Source organism: Schistocerca cancellata, chromosome 6 (genome assembly GCF_023864275.1).
Source record: "Schistocerca cancellata isolate TAMUIC-IGC-003103 chromosome 6, iqSchCanc2.1, whole genome shotgun sequence".
NCBI classification, from domain to species: Eukaryota; Metazoa; Arthropoda; class Insecta; order Orthoptera; family Acrididae; genus Schistocerca; species Schistocerca cancellata.
The window spans coordinates 131,614,521-131,636,329 of NC_064631.1; the positions used below are offsets into that span (position 1 = coordinate 131,614,521).

The 21,809-nt window shown below is 39.9% G+C and overlaps 1 protein-coding gene across 2 annotated transcripts in view; it reads left to right on the forward strand.

Annotated features, from left to right (window-relative positions):
- Positions 1-21,809, forward strand: part of LOC126191239 (venom dipeptidyl peptidase 4-like) — a 198,283-nt gene that overhangs the window by 166,795 nt on the left and 9,679 nt on the right. For both annotated transcript variants that reach the window (XM_049932045.1, XM_049932046.1), the window contains exons 14-16: positions 1,790-1,984; positions 6,987-7,147; positions 11,857-12,065. In XM_049932045.1, the coding sequence (XP_049788002.1) occupies positions 1,790-1,984; positions 6,987-7,147; positions 11,857-12,065 (565 nt within the window). The remainder of the gene's footprint in view (positions 1-1,789; positions 1,985-6,986; positions 7,148-11,856; positions 12,066-21,809) is intronic.

Below are 21,809 nucleotides of genomic sequence, written 5' to 3' on the forward strand. Positions count from 1 at the left end.
ACCTGCCTAGCTGGGTGGTACCATGCTCGTCTCCCATGCAAGTGGGCATGGGTTCGATTCCTGGTCGGGTTGTAAATTTTCTCTGCTTGGGGACTGGGTGTTGTGCTGTCCTCATCACCATTTCATCCTCATCACCAGCATTCAAGTGGTCCAATGTGGTGTCAAATGAAATAAGACTTGCACTTGGCGGTTGAACTTCCATGAATAGGGGCCTCCTGGCCAACGATGCCATGCGCTCATTTCCATTTCCATTATTTATGAGATGAGATGGATAACCTCATTCAGCAATGATATTCAATAGCATTTCTCTATTCACATTATCAAATAGTTTCTTAAAAGCCACAAAAGTAAGTTGGGTTCTCTGTTGAACACTCATCTCTTTTTTTATAACTTGTTGCAGGGTGAAAACATTGTCATTAGTTGATCATCCTTTTCTAAAACTTGCTAGTTCTTCAGATATCAGCTTTTCCATGATACTTTTGTCTCATATTCAGGATTTTGGCATATAACGAGTAGGCTGAATTCAGGAGGCTTATACCTCAATAGTTACTAAATTTATTTTTATCACCCCTTTTAAAGATAGTTATTACTTTGTCTCTCAGTCAGTCTCAAACATTGATTAAATATGTGACGAAGTCTTGGATGTAGAAATAATCACCATATTTCCACAGTTCCATATCAATATCATCTGAATCACTGGCTTTCCTGTTTTTTTGCAGCACTTAGAGCTTCTATCAGTTCTCTCCAATATCATCCACACCTTATGTGTCATTCACTTCAGATAATGTCTGAATTAAAGTATCATCATACCACAACCTTTTATAATGAATTTCGTATCCATTCTCTCCTATATTAACACACACATGGTCATTTTCTTGTCTTTTGATTGATTTCATCACTTTATAAGCAACAGTCAGTCTGCTCTGCATAGCTGATAAAGCATTCCTGATTCTAAATGCACTTTCTGAGTTATGAATTTTGCATTATCTCTCTTCTATTTATATTTTCCATTAGTGGGATTATTCATGTATGTCTTGAAAGCTTCTTGTTTTTCTTTAATTGCTGTTTACATCTCTGCCATCCAAATCTTTTCTCCTCTATGTTTCCTGTATTTTCCTTTCTTTCCCAGAACCTCATTAGTTATGCTCAACACAGCTGCTTTTAAGTTTCTCCATTTTTCTTCTTAGTCTTCTACCATTTCTAAATTTGCTAATGTTTTTGTCATCCACTTTTGGCAGAAATATCTTTGCTACTATTTTCCAAAAGATAAACTTTAAGAACTTGTTCTCCCTTTTGATACCTAACCAGTTTTCTCCATTTTGCATAGATGTGAATTATGGACACCAATAAGAAGTGATCTGGTCCAGTATCCACTCCTTGATAAGCTCTAGTCTCTCTAACCTGCCCAGCAAATCTGCCATTTCTTCTTCTATTTCTTCTTCTTCTTCTTCTTCTTATTTCTTACAGGCCAACTAGGGAAAATGACATTCAACTTTTGTGTGGAGTGGGCTTTGTTATTTGCCCAGTATATATTGTCAACACTTAGTTATTTCAGTATTGGTCATCAATTATTTTGCATTTATTTATCCTTGATATTTAATGTGGATATTTTTTTACTTTGTAATTATAATGAAACAAATATACAAGCTAAAAACTAATACGTGATCCCACTTGTCATGTATGATGATGGAGCATGATGATCTGTAGCAAATGTTCAGTTCTCTATAATACACAAATAAGTATGTACTGTGTAAGCATGAGTTTTATTTTTTTCTCTTTACCTTCTTAGAGACGGAGCTCCAGGAAGCTCAATGGTCACAAATAAATTTTCTGTTGACTGGGACACATATCTGTCTGGCAACAGAAGCTATATCATAGCCTACATTGATGGTCGAGGATCTGGAAATAAAGGAAGTGATATGCTGTATGAAATTTATAAGAACCTTGGAAATAAGGAAGTAATTGATCAGATATATGTGGTAAGGTAAATAAATGTTATCATTTATCTTTCCTGCTTCAAAAATAATTTATCTTAAAATTTTGAACTTCTATAGATATAATTTCTTCTAGCATGATCTGATTTTGTCCCATAAAATATTTTGCATTAAGTTATTCTACAAGAATGTACCATCTATTTCAACGAAAGGTTTGCATACTGTTGCAAAGTAATTAACATTTTAAGGGAGTAGGGATCCAATGTCTGACTGACAATCTACATTTTGGTTATCTTCGGTTTCCAAACGAGAAGAGAATAGAAGCTTTTGAACTATGGTGCTATAGAAGAATGCCAAAGATGAGATGGGAAGACTGAATAACTGCGGGGGTACTGAATCAAAAAGAGGACGAAAAGAAACTGATGGCCCAGCTTAAGACGGGATGGGTTGACAGGGCACATCCTGAGGAACTGTCAATTTGTTAATGGACGGAAGTGTGTGGGGGTAAAAACTGTAAAGGGACACTAACGCTTGAATACATTAAGCAGGTTCAAATAAATGTAAGATGCATTAGTTATGCAGAGATGAAGAGGCTCACACAAGAATAGCAGAGAGAGCTGCATCAAACCAGTCTTTGGACTGAAGGCCATAACAACAACAACAACAACAACAACAACAACAACAACAGGGTTTCCATTTTCTCAATACCTGTTTCCACAAATGTGGTTTCTTTTCCAGACATGACAATCACATACTCTATGAACCAAAAAAAAAATCTATCTTTGGTGCAAAGTAAGCTGATCGTCAAATTATCAACTTACTTCTCAAAGAGTTTAACAGCTTAATGAACAATGAATACATTTTCTAAAGAAATCCTTGTCAGTTTCAGTTGTAGCACTCTTTCTACTCTATTTAGCTGTTTTTGCATGACAACCTAACAAAGGCAGGACAGTTTTGTTATGGGAACAAAAGGTGTTGGTATGGCTCTCTTCCAAAAATGGGATGGATGAGGACACAATAACTTCTTTATTAGTTCGTTCTACTTAGCTCCACCATGTAACGGTAAGAAGTGGCTACAGACAGGCATGAGAATGAACACAAAGAAGCCTTTAATTAATCCATCCAACTCATACAGTCATTCAAACGCATTTCTGGATTCATGCAATCTTATGGCATTGTAGCAGCAGGTGTAGCAATGGCTAGAGGCACAGGGAGGCAAGCTTGTTATAGAGCGGTATGGTGACTTGGTGTGCTGACTCGATAGAAACAGTGCAAACACTAGGTGTGGCTCTGCTATGACACAGCACAATGCACCCAGCAGCATCTTCTGTCTTCTACTCTGTGGTAGGCAGCAGCATCCCAGTGGCACAGCAATGGCATTGTCTAGAGACAAAGTCTGAAGAGAGAGCTGTAGAGCAGGGGTGCATGGCTGGTGGCTGCCCGAGCCTAGCAAACAGGTAGAGATCCATGGATCATGGTGCAGAGGTCCATGGATCATGGTCAAGCAGCCAGTACAGTTTCAGTGATGGCTCCAGGGCTGCATCAGTAGACTCCTAGCCATAACTGACACATGACATGCACCATGTGCTGATTATGACATACTCAGCTGAACCAGGATTTAAGGGCATCTGCTCAGCAAGGACTTTGGAGAAGAGTGGAGTCTGTGTGTCACTGGAGAAAATTCGGGAACAGGGTCAGTGACTGGCATCCATTTCCTGTCAGGTGTTATAGCAAGAATAAACATGATTTATGGAAAACAGTACTTTACAGATCCAACGTAAGATACAATGAAGTATATGTTGTGTGTAGCACTGAAAACATTGAATGGAAAACAGCAATACAGATTACAGAATAGGCTAAGCACTCATATGTGATCACTTGAAAAATACTGCTTCTTTGGCAGCTCACAAGAGAATGCCATGGGGCTGACCCAGGTGGCCTCTATAAATGCGCCTGTGAACTGTATGGACATGCAATCTCTGAAATTGAACATGTTATGAGTGAAGGTACATCATCAGGTATTGGTGTGTCAAACGGCAAAACCTTCCTGGAGGCTGATCAATGTTCAGGGCCATCAGCAAGTGGAAATGTGATGAAGGAAACAAGCACACAGTGAGGGTGTACTTCTATCAGCAGGACGTTGGCCATGGCTAGTGGCCTTCCAAATACGGCACTTGCACTGGCTGTAGGTTAAGCTGTTACAACTCATTGCCTCTATAAAAAAAAAGAAAAAAAATCTGCCCTCATATTTTGCTGAAATGCAGATGCTGGTTTATTTACAATTATTTACACTTCACATTTCCTCCTTGGCTCATTATCTCAATTTGTTATTTGTCCTGTTGACTGTTATGAATAATACTGCACAACTGATAAATACTTTACATGTATCCACATTGCTGTTGCATGTAATGAAACTGCTCAGACTGTTACGAAACTGTGTGGGCAGCATAGTTGGACTGAAAAGGCCCATGGCATATAAAAAAGCATGCCTTATTGTGAATAAAATTAAGGTACCATAGTTTAACTGTCTGTTAACAGACCTATTGGTGAGATTCATGTAACATAAACTGCAGAAAGCAACTGCAAACTCAGCTCTTATTATCTAATATTTTGCTTCACATTACAGGTTACTATAAAGCATTATATGTTTAACATGTCTGCATTTAGCTGTCTTATTTATGTTCCTTGTTTCTTACTACATTAAAAGGTGCACAGGCTTTTTCAAATTTTTAAGAACTTCAAACACTTTTGAGTATCAAAAAGCATGTTTAGCAGAAACCTCTCCATGGCTGAAGACTTTCTCCAGTACATAAAGTCAAATGAGTTTAGTATGATCTGGCTCTGCTTATATATTGGACCACATGTTTTATTATTTCTATGGAACATGTTGACTACTGATCATACGAGGTGCATTCAAGTTCTAAGGCCTCCGATTTTTTTTCTAATTAACTACTCACCCGAAATCGATGAAACTGGCGTTACTTCTCGACGTAATTGCCCTGCAGACGTACACATTTTTCACAACACTGACGCCATGATTCCATGGCAGCGGCGAAGGCTTCTTTAGGAGTCTGTTCTGACCACTGGAAAATCGCTGAGGCAACAGCAGCACGGCTGGTGAATGTGCGGCCACGGAGAGTGTCTTTCATTGTTGGAAAAAGCCAAAAGTCGCTAGGAGCCAGGTCAGGTGAGTAGGGAGCATGAGGAATCACTTCAAAGTTGTTATCACGAAGAAACTGTTGCGTAACGTTAGCTCGATGTGCGGGTGCATTGTCTTGGTGAAACAGCACACTCGCAGCCCTTCCCGGACGTTTTTGTTGCAGTGCAGGAAGGAATTTGTTCTTCAAAACATTTTTGTAGGATGCATCTGTTACCGTAGTGCCCTTTGGAATGCAATGGGTAAGGATTACGCCCTCGCTGTCCCAGAACATGGACACCATCATTTTTTCAGCACTGGCGGTTACCCGAAATTTTTTTGGTGGCGGTGAATCTGTGTGCTTCCATTGAGCTGACTGGGGCTTTGTTTCTGTATTGAAAAATGGCATCCACGTCTCATCCACTGTCACAACCGATGAAAAGAAAGTCCCATTCATGCTGTCGTTGCGCGTCAACATTGCTTGGCAACATGCCACATGGGCAGCCATGTGGTCGTCCGTCAGCATTCGTGGCACCCACCTGGATGACACTTTTCGCATTTTCAGGTCGTCATGCAGGATTGTGTGCACAGAACTCACAGAAATGCCAACTCTGGAGGCGATCTGTTCAACAGTCATTCGGCGATCCCCCAAAACAATTCTCTCCACTTTCTCAATCATGTCGTCAGACCGACTTGTGTGAGCCCGAGGTTGTTTCAGTTTGTTGTCACACGATGTTCTGCCTTCATTAAACTGTCGCACCCACGAACGCACTTTTGACACATCCATAACTCCATCACCACATGACTCCTTCAACTGTCGATGAATTTCAATTGGTTTCACACCACGCAAATTCAGAAAACGAATGATTGCACGCTGTTCAAGTAAGGAAAACGTCGCAATTTTAAGTATTTAAAACAGTTCTCATTCTCGCCGCTGGTGGTAAAATTCCATCTGCCTTACGATGCTGCCATCTCTGGGACGTATTGACAATGAACGCGGCCTCATTTTAAAACAATGCGCATATTTCTATCTCTTTCCAGTCCGGAGAAAAAAAATCGGAGGCCTTCGAACTTGAATGCACCTCGTACAAAACTATTTCAAAAACTTGGTTCATGTGGTCAATGTAATGAAACTATTCTCACCTAAGTCATATTAAATCAAGTTATATCTTTTATGCTCTTTTAGTAATTATCAAGGCAGGTGCTGTTATCATATAAACTGTGTTCTTAATCTCAAGGAGTCTGGAACTTCTTGGCGGGATAAAACTGATTGCTGGATGAGACTTGAACCTGGGACATTTGTCTCTCACAGAAGTGCTCTGCCAACTAAGCATCCAAGCACTGCTCATGACCTGTTGCCTACCTAATGTGACTAGTGTCCCTGGAAGAAAGTGTTAGTCCTGTTAGGTATGCATGACAACATATGAAAATTTTGAAAGGTAGAATATGAGATGCTGGTGGTAGTAAAGCTGTGAGAGGTGGTCATGAATAGTGCTTGGAGAGCTCAGTCAATAGCGTACTTGCCCATGAAAGCCAAAGGTCCCAGGTATGAGTTCAATCTAGCACACAATTTTAACCTTCCAGGAAGCTTCAAATCAGTGCACACGCCACTGCAGAGTGAAAATTCATCTGGAAATGAGGAGCATGCTTAAAACACCTGAAGACATGCTAATTTACATTTTCTCTGGATCCCTAAATAATTATTGATGAATACTTGGACATTGAGGGAAAAATTGAGTGCAGAAAATTGTGTAATTTTTTAATGTGAATATGGCATTTTAGATTATGCAGAATTAATGTAGTCACACTAATAGATTTTGCTGTATCTTTACACTTCCCCATTATTTATCGTTCAAAGTAATTTCACAAAAAATAACTAAAAACATATACTAATATACAGTATTTTTCCATTACAGATACCTACAAAGTCAATATAAATTCATTGACAGAAGAAGAATTGCTATATGGGGACAAAACTATGGAGGATATGTTACTGCAATGGCATTAATGAAGGATCATCAAAATATTTTTAAGTGTGGAATATCTGTGGCTCCTATCACAGACTGGATGCACTATGGTAAGTATTCACATTACTGAAGATCAAGATGAAGTACAATCTGTTAAGTTATGCCACAAAGTGTGTGACTGAGTGAGTTGGTGCAGTGGTTAGCATACTGGACTCATATTCAGGAGGATGACGGTTCAAACCCGCATCCAGCCATCCAGATTCAGGTTTTTCATGGTTTCCCGAAAATCACTCCACACAAATGCCGAAATAGTTCCTTTGAAGTAGCATCACTGATTTCCTTCACCATCCTTGAGACAGTCAGAACTAGTGCTCCTTCTCTAATTATCTTGATATTGAAGGGACATTAAACTTGATCTTCCTTTCTTCCTTCTAAAAAGCAAATTCTGAAGACCTAGAAATATTTAATGACAAAATGATTCTTTTAGGAGTTCTCACTCAAATTCAGTCGGAATTTCTGTAATGCTGCTATGCAAACCAAATAAATCATCAAATGTTGTGCAGCTCTTATTGAACTTTCTCAGTGTTTCAAAACTGACATAGATACCAGACAAAAATCAAACATTGGTAAATCCAGGATGGAATGTGACAATATTAGAGAAGGAAAGTTGCTACTCACCAGATAGCAGAGATGCTGAGTCGTGATAGGCACAACAAAAAGATTCACACAATTATAGCTTTCGACCATAGATACCAGACACATGAACATAATTCAAAAATGTTACATACAAGGATCTAGGAAGTCGCTTCCTTTATAATGTACCATAACGACCACTCTCCAGTGTACCATATTGTAAACTGAACTCTGGCATTTGTCCTTCTCACTATAAGATTCGAACGACCATTCTGCATGTCACTCTGATGGCTGCATCATAATATTTACACAATATCACTGATTCTAGTTACTAGTGACTGATACAATACAGATGAATTTTCTCTACTTAAACACATTATTTACTATTTTCTTGTAATTAAAGAGGGTTGCAAGTTAATGGGCTACTGATTAATGTGCAGATCCTCTGGAAGTCGCAAATTCTCTAGAGAGACTGCATTTCTATAAATGAGAGTAAACAAGCTTAGAGAGCTGTCAGCATTATCAAAAATGTCATTTTGGTGTATTGTAAATGGCAGCAGTCTTCTTAGGCTTCTTTAAGTAACACTTTTGCTTCTAATGACAAATCTCTGCTCAAAATAATATACCAGGTTCTTAAATTTTTTCATGTTGCATCGAATTGAATTTTACTTGACAAAACACAGTCAAATTCATACAACAGAGTGATTCAGATGGTTTGTACATGGTCCCTTGGTTTCAGGTCTCTGCAGACAGAGTAGCCAATTAAGATTCAGGAAAGTATGAGGGTCACTTCAAAAGAAATGCACACTATTTTTGTAAAAATACAGTTTTCATTCTGCATGTGTGAAAGTTTTACAGTGTGTAGATACATCCTTCCCACTTGTTTTCAAACTTAGTTCAACCTGTTCCCGTGAGTGGCGCCATCACAGCATGTCTTCAAGATGGCTGCTACACTTGATGTTCATCAGAAGCAACGTGCTGTCATAGAATTCCTGTGCTGTGAAAACGAGCCAGTGTGAAACATCCACAAGAGGTTCAAAAAGGTGTATGGAGATGCTACTGTCGATCACAGTACAGTTAGTTGGTGGGCAAGCAGGTTACGTGATGAAAGAAGGGACGGCAAAATTGAGGATTGTCCTCGCAGTGGCAAGCCTCATACTGCACACACTCCTAACAGTGTGCAGAGAGTTAACGAATTAGTGACTGCTGACAGACACATCACAGTGAATGAATTGTCATGCTACGTTGGGATAGGGGAAGGAAGTGTTTGCAGAATACTGAAAGTGTTTGCATTAAAAAAGGTTTGTGCCAGGTGGGTTCCCACGATGTTGACAGTGGCTCACAAAGAAACAAGAAAAATTGTATGCAGCAAACTTTTGGAACAGTACGAGAATGGTGGAGATGAATTTCTTGGAAGAATTGTGAAAGGTGATGAAACATGGCTCCATCATTTTTCACCAAAGACGAAGAGTCAATCAATGGAGTGGCATCATGCAAATTAACCCAAGAAAAAAAAAATTCAAAACTACACCTTCTGCTGGAAAAGTTATGACTATGGTGTTTTTCGGTCCTGAAGGAATCTTGCTTGTGGACATCATGCCAAGTGGAACCCCCATAAATTCTGATGCATATGTGACGACACTGAAGAAACTGGTGGAGATGAATTTCTTGGAAGAATTGTGAAAGGTGATGAAACATGGCTCCATCATTTTCCACCAAAGATGAAGAGTCAATCAATGGAGTGGCATCATGCAAATTAACCTAAGGAAAAAAAAAATTCAAAACTACACCTTCTGCTGGAAAAGTTATGGCTATGGTGTTTTTCGATCCTGAAGGACTCTTGCTTGTGGACATCATGCCAAGTGGAACCCCCATAAATTCTGATATATTCTACACTCAGTTACAAAATAATGCCCAGACAATGTGTCTGTCATTCAGCACATCAATCCTATTATTCATCTCAAAAACAGAAATTATTTACAGTCTCTTTGTCTCATAAGTTACTCTTATAGGGAACAATATGGGATAAATAGCATAGAATAGGCACAGAGTATCAGACAGGCACAGACACAGATGAGGGTCCTTTTGTGTGTGTGTGTGTGTGTGTGTGTGTGTGTGTGTGTGCATGTGGGTTTTTTTCAGATGAAAGACTTAGGCTGATAGCTAATAACATTAAGCAATCTTCTTTCAATGTTCTTGTTTGCCACTCAGTACCTCCCCTATGTGCAAATAGCAATCTGTCTCAATTCATATTGCAGTAATCCATCCCAGCTTTTCCACTGCTTGTGATGACAGCAATTACAAGTGGAGCCGTTCTGCTCCATAGTGGGAACAAAATTCAGAAAGGTAGTAGCCAGTACTGGTCTAAGGTGAGGGAAGCACACAGATGTGACTAGGTAGTTATCTGAACAAGTGCAAAGTTTGCAAACCAATGAACACAGTTGCAAGAAGGAAGAGAAAGATGGATATACATAACTGTGTGGTATAAAACACTTCACTGCAGGATTCTCAGCCATGTTTGTGCAATTTTTTCATTCTATTTAAGTATTCTGACTTAAACAGAGGAACTAACAAAAGTAATTGACCAAATAAGAGTCCAAGCATTCAACAGCAGTTTATCATATATCTGTGTTACAAGAATAAAGTTTTTTAAGCACTCTCATGTATTCCAGTTATAGTAAAAGTTATTTGCCCTAGTCCATTATTTCTTTTTTCTTTTCCTACAACTGTTAATCTTTCATCTCTGCCTGATATGGTTTCTTTTTTTTTTAAGTATACTTATAGAATTACTCATATAAATAAAATAGAAAGAAACATTCCACATGGGAAAAATATATTAAAAACAAAGATTCCATGACTTACCAAATGAGAAAGTGCTGGTAAATAGACACAATAAAAAAAAACACACAAACACACACACAAAATTTCAAGCTTTCGCAACCAACGGTTGCTTCGTCAGGAAAGAGGGAAGAAGAGGGAACGACAAAAGGATGTGGGTTTTAAGGGAGAGGGTAAGGAGTCATTCCAACCCCGGGAGCGGAAAGACTTACCTTAGGGGGGAAAAAAGGACAGCTACACACACACACACACACACACACACACACACACACACACATATGGATGGATATGTGTGTGTGCGCGCGCGAGTGTATACCTGTCCTTTTTTCCCCCTAAGGTAAGTCTTTCCGCTCCCGGGATTGGAATGACTCCTTACCCTCTCCCTTAAAACCCACATCCTTTTGTCGTTCCCTCTTCTTCCCTCTTTCCTGACGAAGCAACCGTTGGTTGCGAAAGCTTGAAATTTTGTGTGTGTGTTTGTGTGTTTTTTTTTTTTATTGTGTCTATCTACCAGCACTTTCTCGTTTGGTAAGTCATGGAATCTTTGTTTTTAATATATTTTTCCCATGTGGAATGTTTCGAATATATTGCTTCCCCCTACTTATACCTCCCGAGGAGATCACGAATGTAAAATTAGAGAGATTAGAGCGCGCACGGAAGCTTTCAGACAGTCGTTCTTCCTGCGAACCATACGCGACTGGAACAGGAAAGGGAGGTAATGACAGTGGCACATGAAGTTCCCTCCGCCACACACTGCTGGGTGGCTTGCGGAGTATAAATGTAGATGTAGATGTAGATGGTTGTGAAAGTTTGAAATTTTGTGTGTGTGTTTTTTTTATTGTGTCTATCTACCAGCGCTTTCCCGTTTGGTAAGTCATGGAATCTTTGTTTTTAATATATAGATTTACTCATTCATTCTTGTTTTTGTACTGACCCTGTGGCTTATTTATATCTATATTCTGCCCTTCAAAATCACCCTCTTTACTCAGTTGTCTTCATATAGCACTTTATCAGCTACCATGAAATCCTATTTTCAGTTATGAGAAACTGTATTTGCTGTTTTATAGGGTTTTATCTCTCTGGTTTTTCTCTTGTGTAATGGTTCTGAGTGATGTGTCATTTACTCTAGTATATTTACATTATTTTTTCTTTCTTCTGTTGCCTACTTTGGCTTGCAGTTCATTATGTTGTCTAAATTTCTTTTGGATGTTTAAAAACACACATTTCTCTGACACGAATTGATTTAATTAACTTGTGAAATGCAGTTCCCAAGATTACAACATGACAAAAACTTAATGTTTTAGATTAATTTAAAAAATCTTACTAAACAACAGGAATTCATTTACAGATTCCATATATACTGAACGTTTCATGGGACATCCAAAGAACGAAGAAGTGAGTCATTATGTAGACTCTGGTTTAGCCAACAAAGTTGAGAATTTGCGGTACAAAAGATTTTTGTTAATTCATGGAACATTAAATGATGTTGTGCATTATGAACAATCCATGATGTTGCTCAGAGCTCTGCAGCAGAATGACATACAATTCCAACAGCAAGTGAGTTGTACATGTTAAGCATACATACGGCTATCACATTACATTGGTAACACCACAGGTGTGGTGAGCATGCACATCATTATCTGTTTTAAAGATATGCAAATTATTATTAACAAATGAAACAGTCTTTAGAATGTGTACACATAATTTGTGTAATATTCCCAGTTCTTGGAAGATCGTCTTGGTAGGTGTATATGGTGGTAACCTTGTCGTTAATTAGACAATTCATTTTTTGGTTGACAAATATTTTCTTGTGTTTAGAGCCACACAATGGGATGCCAAGAGCGATGAATGAGTTAACTAAAGCAAAGTACACATTTTAAATAGTAGTCACGTTACATCTTTGACTGAGAACTCTAAAGGCATAGCACAGGTCACTCATTTTGCACAGATTTATCTCTTTGAATATTCCATTAGTGTGTTGTCCATCCACAGCCCAATAAATGTAGTCTCACTGACCTGTTTAGTAACTTTCCTGTCTATGACCATGACAAATTATCTGTGATGTTTACTAAAATATATTTTTTGAATGATGTATGACTGTCTCTAAGAGTTCAAGAAAAATAAAGAAATTTACTGCTTTTATGCAAACTTTCTTTTACAGCAATTATGCAAAGATAAAACAAGAAATTAGAATTACATATTAATACCTTCAGCTGCTGACGGGTGTTGATATATATCAATGGGGCCAGGTGAAAATGTGTGCTGCGACCAGGACTCGAACCCAGAATCTCCTGCTTACATGGCAGACGCTCTATCCATCTGAGCCACCGGGGGTACAGAGGATAGTGCGACTGCAGGGACTATCTCGCACATGCTTCCCGCAAGACCCACATTCTCACCTTATAGATCCACACACTACATTCATAGTGTCCCTACCCCGCACACTCATTACTCATGAAGACATTCTTACCAAGTCTCGTAAGAGTTCGGGTAATATGTGTGCATCTGCACAGAAGAGGAAGGAATGTCATGGCCGGTATTGCCAGAACTATATACTTGGATATGGATATGGTGTCTGTTCTTTTGGATATGTCTGAAAGAACAGACACCATATCCATATAAGTATATAGTTCTGCCATTACCATTCATGATCTTCCTTCCTCTTCTGTGTGGATGCACACACATTACCCAAACTCTTATGGGACTTGGTAAGAATGTCTTCCACAAGTAATCAGTGTATTGGGTAGGGACACTACGAATGTAGTGTGTGGACCTATAAGGCAAGAATGTGGGTCTCGCGGGAAGCGTTCACGAGATCATCCCTGCAGTCGCATTATCCTCTATGCCCTCAGTGGCTCAGATGGATAGAGCATCTGCCATGTAAGCAGGAGATCCCAGGTTCGAGTCCCAGTCAGGACACACATTTTCACCTGCCCCTGTTGATATATATCAATGCCTGTCAGCAGCTGAAGGTATTAATATATAATTCTAATTTCATTCTAGATGGCTGCAGGTCATCAATGGTGTCTGTTCTTTCAGACATGTCCAAAAGAACAGACACCATACCCATCTAAGTATAAAACAAGAAATATTTCACTAATTAACTTTCTTTTACAGCAATTGCATAAATATATAACAAGAAATATTTCACTAATGAATTACCAGAAACCAATAACTCTTCTACATTTTTCTTACTGTTATCATCATCGCTTAATGAAGCCCTTTTACTCTTTACTCTGACATATCACTATTGCTCTGCTATTGTATACTTTTATTCTCTTTTCTTGGTGTTTATGTGCCTCCTACTAGATTAGTAGTAATTCTTAACTTGAAATCTCATTTGCTGTTTTCCTAATTTATTTATAGTTCTGTTGAGGTCAGTACATGACTCCATGGTGGCAAAGAACTCAGTCATTCACATGTCAGAAGGTGGTACTGCTTCCTTGCTGGGACGTGGGTTTCAGAGGTGGTGATGGCTGGAACTGCTTGGGGAGTCATTACTGACAATAGTCTTTATTTACTTCAGTACAGACACAGGATTACAACAGGAGGGAGATTGTTACCACTCAATCACATTGGTGACTGTTGGGTACTGAACACCATAGTCAACAACAGTCAACTTGGAAACAGCACAGCACATACTTGTGGTGTTGGGCAGTGGCATCAGGGAAACAGCCCCGAAGTTTGTCAGATGCTGCTTGTAGCAGCCTGTCTAAGTTTTGGTCACCATGTACCATATCGGGATGGAAAGCTTTCATACTGTAGCATCAAACCTGACCAAAGATGAAGAGACATGCCTGCACTGACCAGTGATCAGTGATGATGAAAGCCTTCAGGCACTGCTCTATGGCAACAGAGACTGGGGTATCCCACAGCCCAGGCTCGACCATGTGAGCCACTAGGGCAAAGAACTCAGTCATTCACATGTTAGAAGGTGGTGCTGCTTCCTTGCTGGGAAGCCTGTCAGCAGAAGGAGACTCAGCAGTGTGAAGGGACTGAGTCATCTGTACACAGTCTTCTGCTCAGATGGTCACCCGCTCCTACTAGAAACAAAATCTTTGGTATGTGACTAGGTACTTCATCTTGTTCCACAGTCATCTCCTACAATTCAGCAGCTGAAAGAGACAGAAGTGTCTGGCATAGCTTACCCACCTCAATATGGCCATGTGCAGAGAACATTGGCAAGCACCTGTGAATGAGGGTCTGGTTTGGGGGATGTTTATGAGAGTCTGCTGGCCAGCACTACTTCAACAGAAGTACCCCTGCACCAGAAGAGATAATGGACTGTAACAGCAAGGTATCACCATTGGGCAGTGATGACTTCATTTTTTCCACTTTCCTTGTTCAGTCAGGTCCTGAAGGAGCCTAGTCACAGCTCTAGTATCACTCAATTTCACCCTTCAGAGGTGCTGGCTAGCTTCTTCCATTTCATCAGCTTTCTAAGTATGCATTCATTTGCCCTCAGTATAACTTATTGTGAAATGGTGTCTCAGCTTCAGGCTGATGCCCACTTGCCTCTGTATTACATCGTATTTCTGAGTGTTGCAAGAGCTGTTCATTGTAACCGACAGAGCCATAGTGCAACACTTCTCTTTCTTCAGGAAATTCAGTCCACATTTGGACTAGTTTATGTTTCTGGAGACAAATATCTTAACACACATTTTACAAATCTGTACTATTATATAAAGAAAAGCTGTCTTCAATGTTGTCACCACAAATTTCAAAAAGCACTTGACCAATATACTTCAAATTTTTTCACACTACTCTAATGAACAATCGGATGGACCTAGACTATACATTTGAAATATATGTTACATGTAAATATATATAATGTAAACAGATAGATAAAAAGATCTACTCACCGAGTGGTGGTAGGGGGGGACACACACAAAAGGATTTAACTATTACAAGCTTTCGGAGCCAGTGGCTCCTTCTTCTGACAGAGGAATTGGAGGGGAAAGAAGAGGGGTGAAGGAAAAGGACTCGAGAGTTTTAGGGAAAAGGGTACAGTTCAGAAAAGTCACCCAGAACCCTGGGTCAGGGTAAAATTACCAGACAGGCTGAGAAGGAAAGACTGATTGACAATCTCCTGAAGAGAGATAAAATCAACAGTCTTCAGGCCCCCAGATAAGTTCCAGCAACAAATGAAGCCTGTGAAAGATGATGTAGACTTCTGAACACCTGGAATATACAAAATAACATGTGGATGTGGGCAGTTTTATGTCTGTCAGACTGTCCGCAGCACTGAACAGTGCCACATAGAACATGAAAGGTGTTTCTGCCTATGCTATTCTAAAAAATCAGGTGCAACCAAACATATACCAGAAAACAGACACTGAATTGGATTCTATGAGACTTCTATTATTAAATGGATCAACAGTTTCTGGGATAGAGTAATAAATGAAGCAATAGAGATCAAAATATCGGAGAACACCCACAATAAACATAGTGGGCTGCAGTTGAGTATGGCCTAAGATACAGTTTCATTAGCAGAAAGCTAAAACTCACCTCACCGTCTGCTTAAATTCCTTAGCTTGTTGTGAGCTTTAGTAATCATGTACTGTAAGCCCATCAGTTCCTATAAAGTAGAGTTTGTATTCATGCTTTACATTCTGAACTCTTATTGTTAGCAAAACATTTTGTTTTGTACCTGCATCTGTCGGTGTACAATACTCAGTATTTACGTTTATTTGTGTCATTTAGACTCAGTACATTTAAGATTGCAGTTTTTATAGTTTTATTAGGTCACTTTCACGTGTCCGTAAACGCTTGTTTAAATTACAAATAAGAGGGATAATCGGTAGGTGCAGCTTACCATAGGTCACTGTTTAATTCATTAATAATATTCACTAGATAGTCCCTAGAAGTTTACTGTAGGTCACTGTCTTATTCTTTAGTATTCACATAATAGCCCCTAGCAGGAAAATAGGCACCAGGTCTAGCTTCTACCATAAATTTTTATTTTCCTTGTTGAGTGTCCTTTCTGCCAGTTAGAGAGTAGCTGTTAACCTGTGGCAGTAGGTTTCCTTAAGATTTTTTATAGTAAATCAGTTATTAGCTAGATGGATAGGGACTGCGTCTGTTGTGTGCGGATGCAGGAGGAGTTGGCCACAGTCCAAACACAGCTGGAAGCTTTGTTGGCCACAGTCAACAAGCTCCAGAGTGCCACCTTGAGATGCAGTGAGGATGGGGTGCCTGGGGCAGCCTCTGTTGTACTAGATGTGCAGGGGGGGGGGGGGGGGATGTCACAGTTCTCTGTCACTGAGCCGACCTCAGGTGCAACTGAGCCAGTGGGCCCACTCTCCCCTCAGTGTGGGTGGCGGACCGTGTCGAGGTCTCGAACCTCAAGGTGAAGGCTGCATGGGGGGACGCACGCTCTTGCCAAATCCCACAAATCCCATGCACTTTGCTAATAGATTCAGTGCGCTATCTGATATTTGGGGGGGGGGGGGGGGGCGGATGGGCGGGGGGGGGGGGGAGGGGGAGACTGAGCGAGATCAGAATGCACCTTCTGCCAGGACAGTGGCCACTCCTTCAGCAAGGTCTGGACAGGCACATGGGGGTAGGGGTTTTTCAGATATTGGGAGCTCTAATGTTAAGCGGGTCACAGAGCCCCTCAGGAACATAGCGGCTAGGGTGGGGAAGAAGTCCAGCGTTCACTCGGTGTGCTTGGCAGAAGGTCTTGCCCAGGATGTGGAAGAGGCTCTTCTGGCGGTTATCGAGCGTGCGGAGTGCAGCCACCTGCAGATTGTTGCACATGTCGGCACGAACAATGCCTGTCGTCGGAGTTCTGAGGAAATCCTTGGGTCCTTTCGAGGGCTGGCTAAATCGGCGAAGGCGGCCTCTATCTCTCGAGGAGTGGAAGCCAAGCTTACAATCTGCAGCATCGTACCCAGGGTGGACCGAGGTCCTCTGGTTTGGAATTGAGCGGGGAATCTAAACCAGAGGCTACGTCAACTCTGTGATGAAAATGGTTGTAGATTCCTCGACCTATGTCTGGGTTGGAAGGTTGTAGGATGCCCCTCGATAGATCAGGGGAAAACTACACACAAGAAGCAGCTACACGGGTAGCACAGTACTTGTGGTGTGCACATAGTTTTTTTTTAGATTAGGTCTCTCCCCATGGGAAACAAACCGTTGGCCTAAAAAATTATCAGTTCATGTCACTGATGTGGGTGTGCTAACTGTAAAAATTGTTAGTTCACCTAAACATGTCATTCCAAAGGATTTAAATATGCTTAATCTCATGTTCTACAGCCACATCTACATCTACATCCATACTCCGCAAGCCACCTGATGGTGTGTGGCGGAGGGAGGGTACCTTGAGTACCTCTATCGGTTCTCCCTTCTATTCCAGTCTCGTATTGTTCGCGAAAAGAAGGATTGTCGGTATGCCTCTCTGTGGGCTCTAATCTCTCTGATTTTATCCTCATGGTCTCTTCGCGAGCTATACATAGGAGGGAGCAATATACTGCTCGACTCCTCGGTGAAGGTATGTTCTCAAAACTTCAACAAAAGCCTGTATCGAGCTACTGAGCGTCTCTCCTGCAGAGTCTTCCACTGGAGTTTATCTATCATCTCCGTAACGCTTTCGCGATTACTAAATGATCCTGTAACGAAGCGTGCTGCTCTCCGTTGGATCTTCCCTATCTCTTCTATCAACCCTATCTGATACGGATCCCACACTCCTGAGCAGTATTCAAGCAGTGGGCGAACAAGTGTACTGTAACCTACTTTCTTTGTTTTTGGATTGCATTTCCTTAGGATTCTTCCAATGAATCTCAGTCTGGCATCTGCTTTACCAACAATCACCTTTATATGATCATTCCATTTTAAATCACTCCTAATGCGTACTCCCAGATAATTTATGGAATTAACTGCTTCCAGTTGCTGACTTGCTATATTGTAGCTAAATGATAAGGGATCTTTCTTTCTATGTATTCGCAGCACATTACACTTGTCTACATTGAGATTCAATTGCCATTCCCTGCACCAGGCGTCAATTCGCTGCAGATCCTCCTGCATTTCAGTACAATTTTCCACTGTTACAACCTCTCGATATACCACAGGATCATCCGCAAAAAATCTCAGTGAACTTCCGATGTCATCCACAAGGTCATTTATGGATATTGTGAATAGCAACGGTCCTACGACACTCCCCTGCAGCACACCTGGAATCACTCTTACTTTGGACGCCTTCTCTCCATTGAGAATGACATGCTGCATTCTGTTGTCTAGGAACTCTTCAATCCAATCACACAATTGGTCTGATAGTCCATATGCTCTTACTTTGTTCATTAAACGACTGTGGGGAACTGTATCGAAGTGTAGCAAGATCCCTGAGTTACTCTCCGAAATAAATAATAGCAATGCCAATATTGTATTAGGTACTGAAAGCTGGTTGAAACCGGACATAAAAAGCAGTGAAATTTTGAACTCGGTTTGGACAATGTTTAGGAAGGATAGGACTGATGCTATGGGAGGTGGTGTGTTCATTGCAGTTAAAAGCTGTTTAAATGCAGTTGATATCAGTACTTGGTCGGACCGTGAAATAGTCTGGATAAAGCTGTCAATCACACAAGGATTGACCATTGCATTAGGATGTTTTTACAGACCACCAGCATCCACAACATAAAGTTCGCAGACCGTTTCAGGGAAAGTCTTGAGTACATAGAAACAAATATCCAAATTATCCATTAGTTATAGGTGGAGACTTTAATCTGGCGTCCACTGACTGGGAAAATTACACATTTATCACAGGGCGCAGAAGCAAAGATTCATGTGAAGTTATTCTAGGAGTGCTCTCAACATACAACCTTGAGCAACTGGTTAGAAAACCAACTCGAGATGGGAACATATTAGATATCTTGGCGACAAACAGACTTGATCTTTTTGAGGAAGTTAATCTAGAAGAAGGTATTAGCAACCATAATGTCGTTGTGGCTTCTGGGAAAGCAAATAGAAGTGTCATTAATGAATATCTTCATAGTCAGCTGCAAGCATTCACCACGGGACACGAAGATATTGAGCATCTTTGATCAGAATTTAAAGGTATTGTCCACCATGTGCTAGAGAAGTAGATCCTAGCAAAAATATAGGGGAGGGAAAGGATCCACCTTGGTACAACAAACATATTAGGAAGTTGCTGAGAAAGCAGAGAATTTTGCACAGTCATTTTAAATGTAGACAATGTCCCGCTGAAAAACAGAAATTATGCGAAATGAAAGCAGCTGTCAGAAGGACAATGAGAGATTCTTTTAACGAATTTGAAAGCAATATTTTATCTGCAGATTCTAAAAATAACCTCAAAAAATTCTGATCATACGTAAAATCTATGAACGCTACAAATAATTCAATACCTTCTCTTGCTGATAGTAATGTAACTGATGATGATAAACAGAAGACCAAAATTCTAAACCTAGATTTCAAAAACTTGTTTATGGTAGAGGACTGCAGCACCATTCCCCCTTTCAATTATCGAACAAATGCAAGGATGGCTGACATAGTGTTTAGTGTATCTGGGATTGTAAAACAGTTAAAATCCTTAAATGCTAGGAAGGCATCTGGCCCAGACAGTACCCCCGTAAGATTATATGTTGACTATGCTACAAATATAGCACCATTCTTATCCATCATCTATCAGAGATAATTGGAACAGCAGGAAGTTCCATGGGACTGGAAAAAGGCTTAGGTCATAGCAATCTATAAAAAGCCTAGAAAATCGGATGCACAAAATTACCGGCCAATTTCACTGACATCGATTTGTTGCAGAATCATGGAACATATTTTCTGTTCAGACATAATGACCTTTCTAGACTCTGAAAAGCTCATCTGCAGAAACTAGCATGGTTTAAGGAAACAGCAGTCATGCGAGACACAGCTGGCCCTCTTTGTGCATGATATACAACAGCCTCTTAGATACCGGCTCCCAGGTTGATGCCATATTTCTCGACTTTTGAAAGGCGTTCGACTCAGTTCCGCACTGTCACTTGCTCCAAAAAGTGCGTGCTAACAGTTTATCCGATGACATATGTTCCACGTTCACTCCTTATGAGTCCGTTATTATTATTAAAACATTTAAATTAGATCAGGTGAGTAAAACATTTTTAATTTTTAAAAATATTTTTTAAATTTATAAAATACTGGAAGACATGCTGTAAACATCTATTGGTTGATATGGCTTAAATATATTTATTTTTATATTATATCTCCCTTTATTAAAACATAATAAGTATATTGTTCGTCATATTTACTAAATAGTTCATAGATGGCGCCAAACATCAGTCAGATGCATGTTATTACAATTTGGCTATTCCACTATAAATATAGAGGGTGCTAACCTCTTTCTTCCTTAAAGCTGATTTTCCTTGTAATTGTAAAACAACCAATATATGGAACTGCTGTTAATAATACTGTTTATGCATCTGACCTAACATATCATGGAAGAAGTTCCATTGGTTCAGAATTACACTCATCGTACTCATATAGCATAATGCAAATGGTTGCTACATATTGGTAAGACGGTAGGTGTTACCTCGTTCCCCCTGGGTCAAACCCTACACCGGTTCCCAGCAACAAGTCCTCGAACAACTCCCAGAACTGTGCATTTTTCACAACAACCTGATCATTAATCAGGTTTCTGCCGGTATTTTTGTGATGGCAGAAGATTTCGAGCTCTTCCAGGAGGTCGAGGAAACCGCACTTCTCACACTTATGCAGCAACCTCACATTGGATGTCAAAGTCAGCACCTTATGTATTGTTGTAAGCAAATGTGCTGCCATACTCGATTTTTCCATGATATCTTTTCTTCCCAATTAATAATTTAAATGTTTTAATAATAATAACAAACTCACAAGGAGTGAACATGGAAATTTTATTACTTGATGATAAATATGAAATAAGTCGGACGACAATGTAAGAATTTTACTTATGTTCCATTTTATGTGGTTAAATCTGAAGTGGTTTACTTCCATTGAGGTTTATATGTAATTCACATAGATGGCGCCATGTAACCAACCGATGTATTCTCCACACAGCCAGCCTTCCACAAACATTAGTATTCAATGAACAGTGGATGAAGCCCAACCAACAGGCATTACATCCATCGATCAAAAATGATATTGGTATGTAATATACAAACCATATGAGTTAAGCCATTAATTGCAACTTTTTTCATGATAGCATCTAACTATTTACCTGTAGTATTCTTAGCATTGAGAATGGCTAGTTTCTAGCTGAAATCTAGATCTGCCAATAAAAATTCCAAAGGATGACCGATAGCTGAAATCTATTATTTACAA